Genomic DNA, 21,134 nt, shown 5'->3' with positions numbered 1-21,134 from the left:
TTTTGCTTCGGCAGCACCAATAAATCTAGCCGCCTGTTTGGGCAGCAGATCTGGGTTTGTTGGAGAATGGTGCCTTGTTTTTCCAGGTTTTTAAAATCCAAATGATATAGTTCGGCTCCTAATAGGTTTCATGTTAGGAAATTTCTGTGGTTTCATATGGGTCACATGTATATGCCATGTGATTGAAGCATTTTTTTCATCTAACTTAACCTCTGTTTTTAATGACTCTTGAGATGTGTTTTCTAGTGACTTCACTCTCTTTTGGCAACCCTTTTTAGGGTGACTTGTTGCTTTTTAACAAAAAAGCAAAAAACATTATCAAACAACTCAGAACACAATATTATTCAACATTATGGATATTGCATATTCTCCATTGGGGTCTGAGAGCACTTTGCCTAACATGGTTAAGTAGCATCAGTCTTTGAAGCCAACTTGTCCAAGTATTGTACTGATATATGAGCACAGGCAGTACATGCAATGCAATGCAATGAAAGTGTATCTTGCCTTGTACTATATATATCTTATAATGGGACAATTTTAAAAGAAATAAACAAAAAAACAAAACAAAATTCAGTCTATTAAACTAAAACTAGCATTTGTCTTTAGAACATATGATTTTTAAATGTCATTTTATTAGAATTAACAGGCAAAAATGCATGCAAGTATCACATGATTTAAGGGAGATTATTATAATTCAACTGTATATTAATGTAACAAAAATATTAAGAAGTCTATCATAAAGTTAGCCCAAATCTAGAGAATCATATATATATAAATTGTTTTGCTTATTTAATATCAGAAACAATGGTAAACATGAAAATTATTCAACTTCTTAGCTTTCTTTATTTATTTTTATTATGTTCCCACTAAATGGCAAAGATGGGAAACACTCTTCTTTTTGACGTGCGAGGTATGTTCATAATAAGCTCCTGGAGTCAAAAACCTAAATTTGGAAGAGAAAAAAACACAATTTCTATTCAAGATTAATAAGGCATCATTCATTTTCACATACGATAAGTGGAATTTTTAATTATTTAAACTAGTCAAAAGAATGATGTAGTTCCGTATAAAATGTAACGATGCCAAAAATATGAAATACAATTTATTTTTTCAACATAATAAAAACCTTACATTTTAACCTACACATAAGATATCAATTGCCGTGCAACAAAATTTTTTTGTCCCGAGAGTTTTTATAAATGCTACATTTCATTATACTAATTCATACAAAAGGTAAGAGATTGTTGAATTCATAATTTGTGGATCTATTTGAATGAGTTGGGGCAATAAATGAACTCTTAAATTCATTTTCTCATCTTCTTCTTCGACTTCCCATTCTCGACACCCAAAAATTCGTCCATATCATCCTCATCCTCAACATCATCTCTTTCCCGGTTCTTCGACTTGTCCTCAGATTCTTTGATCGTCTGCAAAAACAAATATTAAACCACAAAACAACTATAATTTAACTAATAACAAATACGATCTCGAAAACAATATAGCTCATTCAAGACAGAAGAATGTAAAAATTTAAGCAGGGTAAACTTTACAAGAATGTAAAATCAAACATAAGTTTATAAAATATTCACAGCATAAACATCATAAGTGCTAAACCAATTAGACCAAATAATCACGCAATTAATGTAGCGACTATTTCCGTATGTCGCTGGGCCTGATCAACTCAATGATAGGTAAGCAGTGGGAAAGGGTGGCTTAGAGTCTTTGGCAGAATAGTCCACATGTTCGGACACATACAACCACAACTCCCCACCCCCACCCCACCGCCCCCCCACACACACACACCAATGCAATCCCCTCTCCTTTTCTTGGTTTCCTGCGGTTGTATTATTTTGGGCATCCTACAACAGAAATTGATATCCAAAACCAAGAAAGGAACTGACAATTGCTATCCAAAAGTATAACAAGACGCAACTCATCATGATGACCAGCTTCAAGTTCTCTTCCCCATTGTATTTTAAGATAAGTTCTTAAGAAACCATTAACAATCAGACAAAGATACCCAACGCATAACAAAATATAGATACAAAAGAGAAAAAGAAAACAACACTGCTATACACTTTTAATTAGAGGCTAATGGCTGTGATAAGTATAGAAAAATATTCCCATAAGATGAAACACAGGAAAGTTTACCACAAGGACATTATAGTACTATCTCTCTGCAAGTATTTTCTTGCAGAGAGATAGTATTTTCTTGCCCAAAAATTGGAGTGTCTGATGAGGGGAAAAAGGAGGAATTGGAGGCTCTTTTCAATGCCATTGAAGCCTCTAGAAAGCAGTACAATTCGGACTTGGGAGGTGTTTCTGCATGTGTTCCTGTTCTTAAAGGCCTTGAAGAGATTGAGGAAAGTGAGAGGGTTGCTTTGGTGGATCATGAAGCTTAATATTGTAGTATGGAATGTGAGAGGATTGAATGCCCTCAAAAAAAGGTTGCGCATTAGGGGTCTTTTGAAAGAATGGAAAGTTGATGTAGTATGTTTGATTGAGACAAAGATGGAGACTATCTCTCGAGAGGTGATTCATAGTCTTTGGGGAGGTCAACATGTGGGGTGGAAGTATAAAGGCTCTAATGGTTTGTCGGGAGGGATGCTAATGATGTGGGATAGGAGGGTAGTGGAGTGTAAGGAGGAGTGTGAGGGTCATTTCACTTTGGCTTGTTCGTTTCAAAATGTAGAGGATAGTTGGGTGTGGGCGTTTGGGGGAGTGTATGGGCCTAATGAGGAAGTGGAGAGAGGGGCGCTTTGGGATGAATTGGCTGGTTTGATGAGGGTTTGGGAGGTCCCTTGGTGTTTGGGTGGAGATTTTAACATTGTACGCTTTCCCAGTGAGCGCTCCAATGTCTCTTACTATTCATCGGGCATGATGGATTTCTCGGACTTCATTTCTGAGAATAATCTGGTGGATATGCCGATGATGGGGGGTCAATTTACTTGGTCCAATAACCAAGAAAATGAGAGTTGGTCGAGGATTGATCGGTTCTTGCTTTCGTCGGATTGGGAAGATCACTACCCAACAGTTGTTCAAAGGAGACTTCAACGTCTGCTCTCGGATCACTTCCCTTTATTACTGGATTGCGGGACTCCTTATGGAGGTAAGAAGGGTTTTAAATTTGAAAATATGTGGCTTAAGGCAGAGGGTTTTGTTGATAAGGTTGCTTCTTGGTGGGGGTCGTATTTGTTTGAGGGTTTGCCTAGTTTTGTGCTTGCAAGTAAATTAAAATCCCTTAAAGTGGACTTGAAAAAGTGGAATGAGGAGGTCTTTGGGGATATTGGGAGGAAAAAGAAAGAGTTATTGGGAGGTATCCAGGAGTTGGATGAGTTGGCAGAATCGAGAGGCTTAGATCAAGAGGAGAAAATTCGGAAGGCGGACAAGTTGAAAGATTTGGAGAATACATTGTTGTGTGAAGAAATTCATTGGCGTCAAAAATCGAGAGCTTTGTGGCTCAAGGAGGGGGATCGGAATACTCGCTTTTTCCACAAGATGGCTAACTCTCACCGAAGGTACAATTGTGTGGAAGTGCTTCGTATTAATGGCGTTTTATCCGATGATCCAGTTGAGGTAAAAGATCACATAGTGCAGTATTACCAATCTCTTTATTCAGAACAAAGCTCTTGGCGCCCTAGAATGGATAACCAGCAGTTTTTGTCCATCAATGAGGAGGATAATCGGTGGTTAGAAAGAGATTTTGAGGAAAAGGAGGTTTGGGAGGTGGTAAAAGGCATGGATGGTGATAAGGCTCCGGGTCCAGATGGCTTTTCCATGGCTTTTTTTCAAGCTTGCTGGGGTGTTATAAAACAAGACGTTATGGCGGTTTTTGCAGAGTTCCATCGTAGACGTCAAATGGTGAAGAGCTTGAATGCAACTTTTATTTCCTTGATTCCGAAAAAGGCAGATGCGGTGGAGATGAAGGACTTTCGGCCCATTAGCTTGGTGGGAGGAGTGTATAAAATTGTGGCCAAAGTTCTTGCCAATAGATTGAGGACTGTCTTGGGCAAGGTCATTTCCTATTCTCAAAATGCTTTTATTGGGGGTCGGCAAATCCTAGATTCCGTTCTTATTGCAAATGAATGTGTAGATAGTCGCTTGAAATCAGGGGTGCCGGGTGTTCTTTGTAAATTGGATTTGGAAAAGGCCTACGACCATGTAAATTGGGATTTTGTTTTGTACTTGCTGCATAGATGTGGGTTTGGTGGGAGGTGGAGGGCTTGGATAGAGTGGTGTATTAAGACGGTAAGATTCTCTGTCCTTGTGAATGGCTCTCCGGAAGGGTTCTTTAGCAGTTCGAGGGGAATCCGGCAAGGTGATCCTCTCTCTCCATTATTGTTTGTGCTTGTTATGGAGGCGTTGAGTAAGATGGTGAATGCGACGGTTGATCAAGGCCTTTTGACTGGGTTCTCGGTGGGTAATAGGGTCTTGTCGGAGTTGATGGTCTCTCATTCCTTATTTGCGGATGACACTTTGATTTTTTGTGAAGATTCTATCGAGCAAATCCGGTATGTTCGTCTCATCCTCTTATGTTTTGAAGTTGTTTCGGGTTTGAGAGTGAATCTTGGAAAGTCAAAGATTGTGGCCATTGGTGAGGTGGAGAACATTGGGGGCTTAGCTAACATCCTTGGGTGTAATGTGGCTGATTTGCCTATGAAGTATTTGGGTCTCCCTCTTGGGGCTTCGTTCAAGGATACGGCTATGTGGAATGAAGTGATTGAGAAGATGGAGCGTCAGATGGCAGGTTGGAAGAGAATGTATCTTTCGAAAGGAGGTCGTTTAACCCTCATCAAGAGCTCTTTGGCTAATCTTCCGACTTACTTTTTGTCACTGTTTCCGATTCCTGTTAGTGTAGCTAAAAGGATCGAGAAAGTCCAAAGAGATTTCTTGTGGGGAGGTATGGGGGATGAGCCCAAGTTGCATCTTGTAAGTTGGAATCAAGTTTGCAGCCCTCTTAGATATGGTGGTCTTGGCATTCGGAAGATGTACCAGTTTAACCAAGCTCTTTTGGGGAAATGGCTTTGGAGATACGCAAATGAGAACGGGGCTCTTTGGTGTAATTTGATCAAAGCTAAGTATGGAGATCAAGAAGGTGGGTGGAGCACGAAGGAGGTCTTGGGCTCTCATGGTGTGGGTCTATGGAAGCATATTCGTAAAGGGTGGAATTTCTTTGCCAAAGGTATTCGTTTTGAGGTGGGGGAGGGTTCGAAAGTCAGATTCTGGCATGATATTTGGTGTGGGGATAATTCTTTGAAGCAAGCTTTTCCGTCCTTATACAGTATCGCCAGACACAAAGAAGCTTGGGTGAAGGATAATTTTATTGGGAGGAATGGGGTCGTGGAGTGGAATGTCATTTTTGTTCGATCGGTCCAAGATTGGGAGATGGATTTGATTTCTCCTTTTTTTGATCGGTTGTATTCTTGCAAGGTCTCCCTAGGCAGTGCAGATCGTATTTGCTGGTCTTCGTCTAAGAAGGGCAAGTTCGAGGTTAAGTCGTTCTATAAGGCCTTGTCCATTTCTAATCAAGAGGAGTTTCCTTGGAAGAGCATCTGGCGTACTAAGGCGCCTCAACGGGTGGCTTTTTTCGGATGGACTGCGGCCTTAGGCAAAATTTTGACTCATGATACGCTGCGTAAGAGGAACATAGTGGTTATGGAGTGGTGTTGTATATGCAAGAAGACCGGAGAGTCCGTTGATCACCTGCTTCTCCATTGTGAGCTCGCAAGTGCTCTTTGGCACATGATTTTTCAGCGTTTTGGGTTGCATTGGGTCATGCCTTGCAGGGTGAGGGCCTTGTTTGCTAGTTGGTGGTCGGGAGGACGTTCTCGAAGTGCGGTTGTGTGGAAGATGATACCTCTGTGTCTTATGTGGTGTATTTGGAATGAAAGAAATGCTAGATGTTTTGAAAATTCCACTAGGACCATAGAGGATTTGACTCATTTCTTCCTTTTTACTCTTTACTCTTTGACGGCCGCTTGGCTAGCTCCTTTAGTGATTAGTTTCTCTGATTTTCTTTTTCATTTCTCCCCCTCCTAGGCGCTCTCTATTTATACTTCCCGTGTATATGGGTTGCGCCCCTCTGCGCTCTTTTTATATATTTCCATTACTTATCAAAAAAAAAAAGTATTTTCTTTCTTTTCGGTTCAGTTTTTTTTTTCCCCCACAAGAATGACCATCAGATAAAGCCACCAACCCATCATCATACTGTTTTTTCTCATGAAGAGTTTGTGACAACATATTACTCAGATAAACCAGAGTTTGACGATTAATCTCAAGGGACAGACAGGGACACATTTGTACCCCATCCCCATTGCTGGCAGAAGTAGTCTTATTATTGACCAATAATATGAGTACTCTTTTAATTAGATCTTTATCATGTATACATCCTGTGTACTTGGGCTGCACCTTTGCACTTTTAATAATACTTTATAAAAAAAAGTACTCTTATCATTGGCCATTCATAAATTGTTAAAAATGTAAATAACGCCATAAAAATAAATTATTACCCTTCGAGATATTTTTTTGGCCTCATCAACACGCTCCTTCAATAGCAAGACTTTCTCCTTTTTAAAAGGAAGCTCTGGAAACTTCATGCCTAACACACATAATCAAAAAAAAAACAAACAAACTCTTTAGTTTTTGAGACACTCCTTTTACAATACCTCTTCAGACAAAACATGCAATGTGCAGCTTACCAAGACGATTCTCTATCTCTAAAAATGTCCGCAGCTCATTTTCATCAGTCACCAAAGAGATCGCGACACCTGGTCGTCCTGCACGAGCAGTTCTTCCCACTCGATGGATATAATCCTGTGGGCCACTTGTGATTAGTAAATGAGGGCATATAGAACATTAAAAAATTAAAAATTAAAAAAATATATATATACTACTAAAACAATTCTTTTCAAAATTTAACATCCATAACTTATTTAACTAAGCAACACAAAAAACTAATGAATAATTAGTCTAGATAAATTGTTATCTACCATCAGTGAAGTGTCACATATCTTGATTTGATATTTTAGACTTGGAAAAGGGTCATCCAATAATATTCAAGCTCTCCAGATCTTGTGTGAGAAAGAAAGATGAAAAGGTCTATACTGCCACTCAGTAATAAAAAGGGTCAAGTATAACCAACTCTACAGCAAGCAAACAAGATTTTAAATCTTTGGGTTTAAAGCCTAGATGTATGGTTTTTAGGTAAGTAAAAAAAATTCAAAAGGACCAGTTTGTAAAGGCTCAAACTTTTGAAAAGCTTCAAAGACGCATAAATTCTTTTTTTAAAAAAAAAAAATAAAAAATTAATTAATTAATTAAAAAATAAAATAAAAACCGCCCAATAGGGTGCTATACACAAGAGATATACATTATATCCTCTCAATAAATTACGATCGGAAACTTAAAAAGGCAATATCCAAGAAAGGCCACATAAATGCATAAATGAGGGAGCTTATGAATAAAAAAAAAATGGCCCAAAAAAAAAGCTAAATAGGCAAGCCCAACCTTGGGGTTTGAGGGGATATCATAATTGATAACCATATCAACTGATGGAATGTCAAGTCCTCTACTTGCTACATTAGTACAAATAAGAATATTGCACTCTCCCGCCTTAAACTGATTCAGGGCTTCAAGTCTCTTTGGCTATCAAAAAAGAGTTCACAAAAAATGTTATCACAATATTGAATTAAAATCAACAAGAAAGAAAGAAATTTATTTTTTTAAAAAAATGAAAAGGGATAACTAAAATGTTAAAAGATCTATAAATCAAAATATTTGAAGATCATTTAAATTAATATATAGTACCTGGGCCATTTTGCCACTAATTGAAATGGCCCTGAGTCCAAGATTTCGAAGCATCAAAGCAATGAAACGTGTTGCGTTACCAGTACGCGTAAAAACCATTGATGAAATTCCACACTTCTTTTCCAAAATATATACAAGGTAACAATCCTGTAAAAAAAATTAATATATATACCAGGAAGATATGAAAGTCCAATAGCATAAAACAGAAAAAATTATGCATTGTTTGTTTCAACATAAAACATTTTATGGAAAATATTTTATGTATTTTTTGGTGTTGGGCAGAAAATATTATGCAATGGAAAATAATTTCCAAATCAAAGACAAAACAATTTAGGCCACTTGAGAGTCAACATTTTTTAAAGGCTCTCTTACCCCTCTACCCACCCAAAGGTCGTTGTTTCCCGCCACCCAAACCTCACACCACCAACCTGAAGGTCGCTTCCCCCACCCCTCTCCCACCCACCTAGAACCATCAGAAGTTCGCCACTTTCCCACCCTTCCCCACTCCACCCCACCAAAAGATCGCCGGTTGAAGCTCAGTTCCCCCGCCCCCCCCAAATCAAAGAATTGATTGAAGATAGATGGAGGGTCCTCAAAACAACGGTGAAAATAAGTGAGGACATGCTACAATCACCGTCGAATACGCGGTAACTTGTCCCTACACGAAGGAGCAAGGCATTGATAACCAAAACCGGTGTTGTGAAGTCACTGGTGTACATGCTCAAGTCTGAGCATAGGACCTTGAAGCAAAATGCTATTTACGCGTTGTGAGCTTGCATTTGGTGAAGTGGATGGTATAGAGGCGAGATGGAGATGGAGATGGAGATGGACCAGTTGGTTTGGATGGATTTAGACAATTGCCAGACAATTTCCAGTAGTTTCCAACTGGGTCTCGGTAAATTTTGGTAAGTTTTTTGGTTGTGACGAGTAGATTCTTTTGATATCAATCAAACACTCAAAAACATTTTCGACGTCATTTTCAAGGTCTCCCTCTCCCCCCCCCCCCAAAGCATCTCTTGAGATATGTTTCATGTCACTTAAGTGAGGTGTGTATCCATATCTATAAGACTAAACTAATTCAAGTATGCCATTATCTTCTTCAACAGACTCAAGAACATAATTACAAGAATGCTTAGTTAAAGGCAAACCAAGATAATTTTCATAACACAGCATACATATCTATTATTGAATATAACATCTTGGAAAGAAGTTCAATACTGAGAAAAGGAAAAACCTTGCACATAATAGGCATAAAGCAAAAATGCTGCTCTAGTGTGTCAACAGTCGAATATTTATCTGCCACTTCAATCTGAAATAAAAGTTGACAATTGTTACAAACCGTGACAAGTATGGAGAATTGATATGAAATACCAAAAAAAAAAAAAAAAAGGACCTTCACAGGATTTCTTAAGCAAACCCTTCGGAGCTTCTTAACCTGAAACATCAATTAGTGTGAATAAATCAAAACTTATATGAACCAGAAAAACATATATCATTTTCATCTAGTCATTGTAGAAAAAAATAAGTACCTTTCTGGTCATTGTAGCGGAAAATAAATACGTTCTCCGCTCACGAGGAACAATTTTTAAAATTTCATCGATCGACTTCTCAAATTCGTCGTTCAATAAGCTATCGGCCTCATCTAAAACCTGATAAGTTTAAAAACTAATGTAACTATTCTCTTTACATTGAGGAATAAGATGTGGTAATGAAGATACCATGACCTAAGTACATCAAAAAGATATAATAAATGAAAGGAACAAAGCATCCACTATGACTTAGTAGAAGCGAAGGATAAAGGAAAAGAAGTTCGACGACTTCAATTCTATAAAATAAACAAGCAATCAAATAGCTTTGAATTTTTTATTCCTTATGAAGGAAATGTAGTTTCAACATTTTTTTTCAAGCATTTCAAGCTTTAGTTACTAACATATGAGAAATTTTCAGGGGCGTACTTTGATTGTTCCATATTCAAGCCAAAGATTCTAATTCAACTTGTTTTTAATAAGTATTTAAAAAATAAAAAAAAAATAAAAAAAAATTGAATTAGAATCTTTGACTTGAATTTCAAGTTCATTAGAAAATTCATCAACCTTATATCAAATTGTTTCCACGCTCCTAAAGGCCCCACAAGTATCCACACTATATATAACGAGAAATATAGAGCACATATGAACTTGACAAGTAGGCATGTATCTACAAAAGAAAGTGCATTGCTGACATGAAATAAGAAAAACATACCAAATACTTCAATGTCCGAAGGGAAAACCCTTTTGTGTTAGAAAGATGATACAAAAGCTGTCCGGGTGTTCCAACCTACCAAAGAATGAAAATACAAGTCCATTTAAAAACTACCAGAAATGGCAGTAAATTTTTATTTTCCAGATTTTTATCTATGCAAAAACTTAAATAATTAAGTCCATTTTGAATTAAAACGAACTTGTGAACATGCAGCTCTTTTAGCGACTAAATTGCAAAGTACAAGTACCAAGTATTGTTTTTTATTTAAATTATCAATAGAGGTACTGAATATCCTTTTTCTTTTAATTATCATCAAAGGAAGTTCAAAAGGAACGTACCATCAAACGATTTTCCACACCAAGAGATACATGCTTAGGTCTATTATCTAGTCCACACAAACATATCTCAGGTTCGAGACTAATAAGTGAAAGTGAAAGTACAAATAATCTTATTTTTAGTAAATAAAATTTCAATTAAAAAAATAGCACTAAAAGGAGTGCAAACCTCCCGATTTCTAAGGGAGGGTGGGGGTCCGAAAGTTGCTTTTGTTCAACCGAGCTCTTTTGGGGAAGTGGCTTTGGCGCTTGGTGCATAAGAGAGGCCTTATAGAAGGTCATAGTGAAAACCAAGTATGGTAGCTTGTAGGGTGGGTGGTGCTCTAATGAAGTTCATGGGTCCTATAGGTTGGGGTTATGGAAAAATATCAAGAGGGGTTGGGAGAGTTTTCTAGTAATAATACCAGGTTTGAGGTGGTTGATGGTTCCATGATTAAATTCTAGCATGAATTGTGGTGAGGGGATTAGACACTCAAGGAATCTTTTCCAATGTTGTATAGCCAGCGTAAAAGATGCTTCAATGGCAGATTGCTTGGAATTATCTAAAGGTTTTCACTAGTGGATTATAAACTTTATTAAAGCGGCTCATGATTCAAAAGTGGATGTCTTTACTTCATTTTTTTTTTTTTAATTTGTTGTATTCTCTTAGATTGAGACAAAGAGGTGAATTTCACTTCGTTGGATCACTTCCAAAAGAGGGATGTCTGATGTAAGATCTTTCTATAATGTCTTTGTACCTCATGAGAGTGCCCCTTTTTTTAGCTTGAATGGCAGCTATAGGGAAGATCTTCACCATAGATAACCTAAGGAAATAACATGGTATTATGGTTGACTGGTGTTGTGTGTGCAAAAGGAGTTGGGAGACTGTGGAGCATTTTTTTCTCCATTGTGAGATCGCCAATGCTTTATGGAGTGCTATCCTCAGAGGTCATGGGTTAGCTTGGGTCATGCCTAGAAGAGTAGTAGGCTTTTTTGCTGCTTGGAGAAGGTTGGGAGGTAGTCCTTAGCATGCAGTTGTATGGAAGATAGTTTTGTCCTACCTTTTGTGGTGGCTTTGGAGGGAAAAAAATTATAGATATTTTGAAGATCGCGAGAGGACAAGGTGGAACTAAAGTTTGTCTTCTTCAAAACTCTTTATCTTTGGACAGCTGCCCTATATCTTAGTTTTCATAATTTTCTCAACTTGTTTTTTAATTCTAACTAGTTGTTTCTTTTGTATACTCCATGTGTACTTAAATTGCGCCTTTTGCGCTTTTAATGATAATCATTTACTTATTAAAAAAAAAATAGCATTTTTGAAGTCGTACCAATCAGTACTATAAAAGAAATTCAACTTTCAATACTATTCTTGTTCTTTTGGTTGGATTTTTTCAACAATATTCAAAAGCAAAAGGTACAATACTAGAACTTAAAAACAGAGAAAACAATTATAAAAAACAACAAATTATCACCAACTCCCAGTAGTTTTGCAACCCAACATTAAAAATATGAAAAAAGATACAAAAATTCACAAATACTGAGTTATGAAATACTTATACACTTGCACAAATTTTCAGCTGAAAAAATAATTACTTACAACAATGTGTGGCCGCCACCTTGCAAGTTTGATATACTGGTCCATTATGGCTGCCTCTCCCCCTCCAACAAGCTAGGGAGAATTTGAAAAAGATGCTTACTTAAAAGATTGTTTAGTGTTAAAAAAATAAAAAATAAAAAACATAAAAAACATAAACTTAACAAGAAACTTCTATTTAATCACAACATTTTACAAATTGAACCTATCTTAGCATCAAAAGCTTTAGCAACCAAAAGGAGAACCATCACTTGAATTTTCCCCCCATTCTTATATCTAACGCACAGATTTCATTAAAACATCATTTAACCAAAGAAGAAATGAACCACAAAACCTATCTAATGAACAAATTTTCATTGCAACATCATCTAATGAACAAATTCTCATACAATGATGGGTTATTGCCTTTTCTTAAATATTAAGACCATACATTAGACTATATTAGAGCAATCAAGACTTCTTGATATAGAAGCTTTAGAAAATAAAGCACTAGATTAGGTTTCTTGATAAGTTTTTCAATGCTTCTGGAAGTTCATTGAATTAGATATTTTGACAGACTAATATAAAACCTTAGGACATTGCTAATCCTCCTAAACCAAGTTAGAAAAAGACTCCAAAATTTAAAACAATACTCCAACGGAACATTCTATCAACAAATCTGAAAACTATCAGATTACCCCTACTTCAATAAAACTTGATTAAAACCGAACCAACAGCTTCCTACCAAAGACAAAATCCAATAACAATAAGACTAAAACTAAACAGACTAAACTTTGTGAATTCCAGCCCACGTCAATCAAGGATTGTAATTTCAGATCATTTTGGTTTTTAAGTTTGCTCTTCTAGGAGCCTTTTGCTGCCTGTGTCGTCTTTCATCACTAAAGCCAAACTTCTGACGCACGAAATGGGAAAGAAGTCGAACCTCCAGTACCAGACTTCTAACCCAACATGACAACTACAATAGGTTGCTTCTTAATGGTACAAAGAGGTGCACTGCCTTCACCTTCGTCGTTGTTGAGTTGTGCTCCACTATGTACACCACCTTCACAAACAATGGGTAACGCCCTTCCACCATATGGCCTTTTCTGCCACGATGGGTATCACCCTTACCATCACCGTTGTTGGTGGGCATCGAAAACCCCGGAGTCACCACCAGCTACTTGCCCATGGGACCTGATGTGGAGGCACCAGAATCCCCAATGATGATGCGGAAGCACAACAAGGACCTTGCTGGGAAAGGAATCAAATAGGAACACTGCGTACTCCGCCACCTCCAAGAACTGAAAGCTATGTTCCCCTCCCCATAAGAATCGATGAAGTCTGAGTCCTATGCCAAACAAACCAGTTTCTCTGTCAATGTTTTTAGCCTAGCAACACTAAATTTCCCAACCGGCATAACACGGGATAACCCACGTCTTCTCTCAACCAACTGCAAGACCGACCCTCCTTCAGGCACCGAAAGCTCAAAAAATTTAGACTCAATGTAAAACCAACTCATGTAATCCATCTTCTGGTACCTCTAGCCCCAGAGGAAAGACATATAGGAAACAGACGAGAGAAAAGCACTTTCTTATTTGGAAACTTATATCCAAATAGTAGTTGCTAACTCGTAATCACAAATATATATATATATATATATATATATATATATATATATATAAGTAAAATTAACCATTATATAGGATAACTTTAGATAACATAAAACATTGATGGCTACATGCTTATTAGCATGAAAATACTAACATTAACAAAAAGTGTAAAAGCTAGAGTATAAACTTTGTTGTACATAAGCAAAAACTACATTCCATAGTTTTGAAGCTAGAGGTTACTTGATCTGAAGGAAAGACAAATAACGTTCCAACATGTAGTCGAAATATACAATTACTATGATAAATATAATAAAAACATAAACATCTATTTAGAAAGCAATTTGCCTAAAATCTCACCACTATAGACTTGATGCCAAAGCCAGATCCTAACGCTTCGAATTGATCAGCAATCTGAATTGCAAGCTCCCTGAAAAAACAAAAGATAAATGAAGCAAAAGAAAGAAACCAAATTACTTATCAATTAAATCACCCTTCCTAGAACATGAAATCAGAAGATTTAGATGTCAAACCTCGTAGGGGACAGCACACAAGCGAAGAATGCTTGTCGAGATTCTAAAAGTGCTTGCAAAATGGGAAGAGCAAAAGCTCCTGTCTTACCAGAACCCGTTTCTGCAAGTCCAATCAAGTCTTTTCCTAAAATAGAAAAAGACCAATATAATTGAGTATTTTAATAGAATATAACAATTAAGCAGACCAGCACATAAAGTTGAAGTAAATAATGCAATCATAGACTCCACTTGATAGCCTAGATATGTAGGAAAAGACATGAAGTCAATAGAGGATACTGAAAATGAAAAAAGTACCAAGGAAATTGAAACACAATGAGATAGTGAAAGGTCAAGTAAGAGAATGAACCATGAAGTGCATGAGGAATTACTTCAGCCTGTATCTTGGATGGATTTTTCCATCCCAAATTTTCACAAGCCTCGACCAATTGGTCACATACTCCCAAATCCTTAAATGTCTCTGCCATTCTGAATAACTTTATCTGCTTGACAAAATCTGTCTCTACATGTAAACAATTGAAAAGGATATTGGCGTCTACTTACCAGAAAGGAAACAAAAACAACAGTTTCAACGGAGAGCTACAACATACATGTATTTATGAGAGGGCAGAGACCGGTTTAAATCACAACTAAAGCATCATGAATTTATTTAGTTGCCCTTAAACATGAAAATTAATTCGTTTTGAGTGAATGTTATTTAGCCTAACAAACATAAATAAATCAATAATAACGAGATAGAGATACTCAGGTCATTTGAGTTTTCCATTCTTACTATATAGTTTGCTTAATTAAAAAAAATTTTAAAAAAAAATTTCTATGAAGCATAAATCGTTACTGAGGTTTTCTCATGAACAATTGCTCCACCTGAGTTTTTCTAACACACATTGATTCGGCCACGGAGAGGAAATACAATAAAATAAAATAAAATAAAGAACACAGCAGCCATTGACAGAGCAGAGCTAAGAAGGAAAGAGAAGGAAGAAGATAAAAGACATACCGGAGAAGAGAAACTGAGCGGCTGAGTGCTGTTATGTGAGCTGCGTTGGCGTCGCTGCTATGCCTACGACACGGTGAAGGGGGAGGAGGAGGCGGTAAAAGGAACAACTCAGGACTCGTAGTCGATTATTTATACATAACGGTGTCGTTTTTAGGGTTTTTGTGTTTTCTAAAGGAGGGTTCGGCTAAATATTATAAGGTGGCCATAAATTTCCTACCAAAATTTTTTTACTTTTTAAAATTGCATATGTTTTTTATTACAATTTTTTTTTTTTTTAATAACATGTATTTTTTACATACTTTTTAATAGTAATAGATATTAGGTTGGAATAATTCGTACAACCTAATTGTTATAGTATATTATAGAGTTCAAGAATAATAATCACAGTTAAAAATTATCACCGACTTACTGTTAAAGAATATCACTGAATCATGTTTAAAGATTATAACTGAGTAACATTTAAAGTTTAGCTATAGTTAAAAATTATTACCTAGCTAATCTAATTATTGTATAAGTCTCTTGTAGTGTTTTCAAGTATCCAGATTTAATTTCGCTATTTTCCTTGTGAAAAAAACTTATAATTTAAATATAGATCGTTGAAAAAGTTACAAGAGATACGTTGCAAAATTGGGCCGGAAATTCAACCCATTTTTAAATTCGCATAAAACTTATAAAATTAAAACTAAAAATAAATACAAAATTAGTCCGTGTGGTTGACATAAATTACAAATCACTCTATGTGATATAAAAAATAATGTATAGGTTCTCAGGGTAGGCCAAAATAAAAGTTTACTCTTTCAAATCAATTTTCATTAATTAACTTAACTGAATCCGTTACTTTATTACGTCATATTCAATAAAAACGCGATACATATTATTAATAATTTATAACTTTAACAATGACAAATATAATTTTCCTCACATCATTTTATGACAACAGTTTTTTTTAAAAAAAAAAAAAAAAAAAAGACTACACATTAGCCATCACTCCAAATCATACTACTTCAATAAATTAACCTAATCTTTTTCTATCCTTAAAATGTTACTCTGTGCAAAACCCTATCTTATTTTCATCTTTTTTGCCACGATTTGAGAGCATTTTGCGAGAATTTGACGGTCACATCTTCTGACCATTGGAAAATAAATAAAAACAACATTCAAGTTATTAAATTGTAACAAAGTTTTTCTTCAAATTAAGTTGGATAAAATCGGGTTACTTTTTTTATTAAACTGGCATTTGTCTTTAGAGCATGGAAATTGATTTCAAGGAGTAAACTGTTATTTTGTCCTACCTTAAGAACCTATAAATTATTTTTTTATATCACATGAAGTGATTTATAATTTAGGTCAATTTAGGCCAACCATGACCAATTTTGCATTTATTCATTAAAACATATATACTTTATATTATTTTTTTATATCACATGAAGTGATTTATAATTTAGGTCAATTTAGGCCAACCATGACCAATTTTGCATTTATTCATTAAAACATATATACTTTATATATATATATATATATATATATATATATAAAGTTGATGTGTTATGGCGCTTTGACTCAAGAATTTATCTTATATTTTTTAAAAAAAAAAAACAAAAAAAAAAATTAGAATTAGGTTTAAGCACGGCTTCTCTTTTTTATTATTTTATTTTATTTTTTATGTTCAAGATATATAACATTGATACGTCCCCAATGAGTAGCTCAGACGAGTAAGGACCATGCCTCATAAAGCAAAGGCTACTAATTCAAATTTCTCTTCCTCTTTTTCTCCTTGTGTGAACATATATATATATATATATATACATGATTGTTAATGTGTGATTGAATCCTCTTTAGTCATTAAAATAAAAGGTTAGGCCCTTGAATCACATGTTGATATGTTGTAAAATATAGTATTAAAATAGTTGTAAGTTTAGTCATTTTCTTTTAATGGTGCATTTGGATGGGGCTGATTTTTTTTTTGTTTGACAAAATTTCAGAATTTCATTCATGAAAAATCAAATCGTACTACATTCAACAAGTACAATATCATGAAGGAACACCAGATATTCCATCCAAATTACTTCCACAGAATTTTGAAGTGCTAATTAATTTCGCCAAACCATTAGCCGCCATATATATTGGATTCTCTTTGCACAACATACCAAGATTGGAGACTATTCAAAATAATTTTCCAACCCTCAATCAAATTATTATACCTCAGCCATGAAGGGTATTTTGTCTGAAGAGCCTTTATTATCTCTATCGCATTACCTTCCAGAATGACACATCGTAAGTCAAGGTCTGCCAAATATCACTGCCTTTCAAGCCGCAAATGCCTTTGCCGTTGTTGGATCAGTGATGTACAACAAACAGTTCCCTTAAGGGTGTGTATTGTTGCCGCAACCTTTCTCTCGATCACTGTGTTTAACAATAACTCCCTCACCCATCATTTTAAGTAGGGTTGGCAAAATGGGTATCCATACACGATTCGATTATGACCCGTGGGTACCCGTTACACGATTAGCCTATATCCAGACACGACCCATTTAGCTAAACGGGTAATCGAGTTTGACACGATTATGACACGAAAATAACCGGGTAACCCGACACGACCCGTTTTACCCGTTTAAAATAACCGGGTCTAATTGTGTAGACACGACCCGACACGACCCGATTACCCTAAACTATAAATTTTTTAAAAAAGAATTAAAATTCAAAATTGTAATAATAATACTGATACATCAATATAGTCAATGCAAAAAATTGAGTTATAAGAGATTAAAGGCTTTAATAAAGGATAAGAAAAAAAAAAAAAAAAAAATTGGAAAGTGACCGTAATTGACAAATTGTACTCCAAAAGAAATTACTAAACTCATAATTTCATATAAACTTAAAAGTTAAAAGTTAAAACAAGTAAGTTCATTTATTAAAATAGTCCACTTATAATTTAGTCCCGGGTAAATGAAGACAACACGCGGCGTGTAAAAATTTTTCTTTTAATTAAAAAAAAAAAAAATGCACAGGCGTGCTATGCACGCCGTGTGCTCTCAATCATCACCCTTTAGTCCCACATGTAACAAAAGTGTTAAAAAATTAATTTAAACAATGAAAATCACAGTTTCTTGTCAGCTTGATGAATGGAATTACTCCTTTGGAGTTTTCTTGTTGGCTTTCTCTTTTGTTGGTAATTACGTACTTAACTCCTTTTAAGTTTGATATATATGCATCTGTTTGGGCACAAATGGCCTTAAGAGTACAGAAAATCTTCTCACAGTAGTACTTAACTGGTTATTAGATCTGCTTGTGGATTGAGTGCCAATAATAATATTTCCAAAAATTTCTTCGGACAAAAGGTAGAGAAAACAATTAAAGAAAAAGAAAAAAAGAGTGATAATTTTGGTAGAAGAGAAATTGAATCAAATAGAATCTGCTTTACCAATTAAATCGGAAACTTCTACTTCCACATGTGTGATTGAAAAAAGAGAAAAGAGAAAACTTGCATACATACATGTACCATAATGTAGCCATAGCCCGTAGGCATGTTTTGTAAATCTTGCTACATGGATTTAATTACCATTATTGTATAAATTGTCAATAAAGTGTGCTACTAAAAAGAAATGCAAAAAATAAAAAAAATAAAAAAAAAAGAAAACGTGAGGTGAGCCGTCTAACGTGAGGCAGAAAAAAAAGAAAGAAAAAAAAACCGGGTCTGGCGGGTCGACCCGTCAGACCCGAAATTTTTGGGTCTTAATCGGGTAGACCCGATTACGACCCGAACCCGATTAGCCCAAACCCAATACCTGTTTTTTCGTGTCGTGTTCGTGTAGGGTTCACGGGTCGTGTCAAAATTGCCGGCCCTAATTTTAAGGGTCTTATCAATTAATCTTAAAGACCCCACTAGAAGTCTAGAAGGATCCTTCCATCTCGATCGGGGATTCGGGAAAACTATAATATTATTGATCATGATCTCATTGCTCTTAATCTTCTTTTCCAACTCCAAGAATTCCTTATGAATTTTCCTAGGGCATTCTTCCCATACCACACATGAAGAGGGGCATCTCCACAATATATGACAGGTATTTTCCACCTTCACCAGATGGGGTTTATATTTTAGGATTCTTGAAAATCCTAACAAAATTAGGTTGTTTTGTTGCCACTAGGGTTAATTTTGATGTGGGTGAGAGGTGGTTTTTTGTTTTGTTTTTTTTTTTTTTTATATGTCCATATAAGAGAAGAAGGGGGGATTCGAATCAAATCATTCTTCCTTACCTACACCCCATGAGACTGACCAAATTCCTCAAGACCAAGCTTTTGATTTTCTCATGTTTGTTACATTAGCTTTCGATTCTATATGGTTAATGTGAAGCAAGAGAGCTGTCCATTGCAGAGAAAGCATATAAGCCATGCCCAACATGAGCACCAAAACAAACAAAAAATCTGAAATCTAGCTCATAGCTTCACATTAACCACACCTAAAATCATTCGAAATCCAAAGAAATAATTTCTCAACATGAGCACCAAAACCCACCGTCGCAGATTGAGTTTAAATCCACATAGGCCGACCGTATCAAATTCTTTTTTCTTCTAGCATCAAATCCTTCTTCTGTGGCAGGTTGTTTAAGCTCCAAAATTGAAAGTTTTTTTGGGTTGTGGTGGTGTGGAGGGAGAGAGAGGAGAGGGAAGAGATAATTGCAGAGGTTGGCCATGGGGGATTTGGGTTGAGGCGGAAGGAGAGAGAGAGAGAGAGAAAAGTGAAAAAAAAAATTAAAAATTAAAAATATTAAATAATAATATTTAAAGAAAAGTAGATAATATAATAAAGAAGCCGGTAGAGTTTGTATAGAAAAATGAATAGGTAAAATAGAGAATAGTATTTTGTCACTAAGGTTCCGTTTACTTCGACATAAAATAGTTTCCTTCGTAAAATATTTTCAGGAAAGCCATTTTCCCTGAAAGTATTTTATGTCGAAAACATTTTACGGCATTTACCTTACACATGGAAAATAAATTTTTTTTAATATCTTTTTTTATATATATTTTTTCGAATAAGGTCCCCGCCGAGACCTGCATAGGACTTGTTCGAGACCACGTAGGGACCTGCCCGGGACCCCGCTAGAACTTAATCGGGACCTCGCACGGACCTACCCAGGACTTGACTGGGACCCCGCCGAGACCCACCCAGGACTTGACCGGGTCCCGGTCAAGTCCCAGGCTGGTCCTAGTCAAGTTTCGGGCAGGTCCCGGGCGGGTCCCGGCCAGGTCCTGGGCGGGTTCTGGGCAAGTCCCGGTAGGGCTAAGCGTTGGTCGATAATGTCGGTTTCGGTAGAAAATTTTTATTTTCGCCTTTCGAATTGACAATGTCGGTAAAGTCGGTTATTTCACCGACTTATTCCGTCAAATTTTATTTTATTTCGCATTTCGAACCAAATGTGATTGGTAAAGTCGGTGTCGGTAATGTCAATATGTGGAAAAGTGGCAAATTTTGTCGGTAAAGTTGGTCGAAAGTCGGTCGGTAAAGTCAGTTCGGTTAAAAAACCTCTTCCGCCTACTGAACCGAAAAATTTGGAATAAAAAAAATCATGCCGCTATTGTCTGCCATCTAGTCGGTAACGGTCGGTGTCGGTCGAAATCAGTCGGAAGTCGGTTAATCGGTAATTTGCTCAGCCCTAAGTCCTGGTTAGGTGTCGGACGGGTCCCGGTCAAGTCCTAGCGAGGTTCTGGGCGAGTCTTGGCGAGGTCCATCGATTTAAGAATGAGATGCTCATAGTTGGAAAATAGTTTACGGTTTTCAAAACCGTAAACCATTTTCCGAAAATTAAATAAGAATTTTCGGTCAAAAGAAAAATATTTTCCGTTGACCACTATTTTACGTCGAAGTAAACAGAGCCCAAATAAAATACCTAATATTGTTGGAGATGCTCTTAGATGGTGATTCGTTGTTGACAATTTTGGCCATAAACAAAGATCACTTGTTAATTGATTGGCCATGAGCCCCTGTTATCGATTTCCACTGCGATTGCTCATCTTTGAGAAGTTGAATACGTTGAAGACTTCTAAATGTGCTAATTTTCGCAGTTATTA

At 36.2% G+C, this 21,134-nt stretch overlaps 1 protein-coding gene across 2 annotated transcripts; it reads right to left on the bottom strand.

Moving 5' to 3' along the window:
* Window positions 1-1,087: 1,087 nt before the first annotated feature.
* LOC132172258 (DEAD-box ATP-dependent RNA helicase 10-like) lies at window positions 1,088-15,196 on the bottom strand. Of its 2 annotated transcripts, none has more exons than XM_059583730.1 (14): window positions 15,069-15,196; window positions 14,421-14,573; window positions 14,075-14,198; window positions 13,902-13,971; window positions 11,959-12,030; window positions 10,048-10,122; window positions 9,336-9,455; window positions 9,200-9,241; window positions 9,041-9,115; window positions 7,807-7,953; window positions 7,507-7,644; window positions 6,699-6,813; window positions 6,510-6,598; window positions 1,088-1,427 (listed from the first exon to the last, which is right to left on the bottom strand). In XM_059583730.1, the coding sequence occupies exons 2-14, from the start codon at window positions 14,536-14,538 to the stop codon at window positions 1,305-1,307; spliced, it is 1,308 nt and encodes a 435-aa protein (XP_059439713.1). In that variant the 5' UTR covers window positions 14,539-14,573; window positions 15,069-15,196; the 3' UTR covers window positions 1,088-1,304. The 2 variants fall into 2 exon arrangements, with proteins under 2 accessions (XP_059439713.1, XP_059439714.1); XM_059583731.1 differs by having other exon boundaries at window positions 14,421-14,567.
* Window positions 15,197-21,134: the final 5,938 nt, after the last annotated feature.

This window comes from Corylus avellana, chromosome ca2, assembly GCF_901000735.1.
Source record: "Corylus avellana chromosome ca2, CavTom2PMs-1.0".
In the NCBI taxonomy this organism is placed as follows: Eukaryota; Viridiplantae; Streptophyta; class Magnoliopsida; order Fagales; family Betulaceae; genus Corylus; species Corylus avellana.
This window is presented reverse-complemented; position numbering and strand designations above follow the sequence as displayed.

Bases quoted from the DNA above. Each gene is read 5' to 3' on its own strand.
- LOC132172258 (XM_059583730.1), bottom strand. From the start codon at position 14,538: ATGGCAGAGACATTTAAGGATTTGGGAGTATGTGACCAATTGGTCGAG. The intron at 14,199-14,420 runs GTTCATTCTCTT...TTTCTATTTTAG, and splicing joins AATTCCTCATGCACTTCATG to GAAAAGACTTGATTGGACTT. The intron at 12,031-13,901 runs GTGAGATTTTAG...AATTCTCCCTAG, and splicing joins TTGGCATCAAGTCTATAGTG to CTTGTTGGAGGGGGAGAGGC.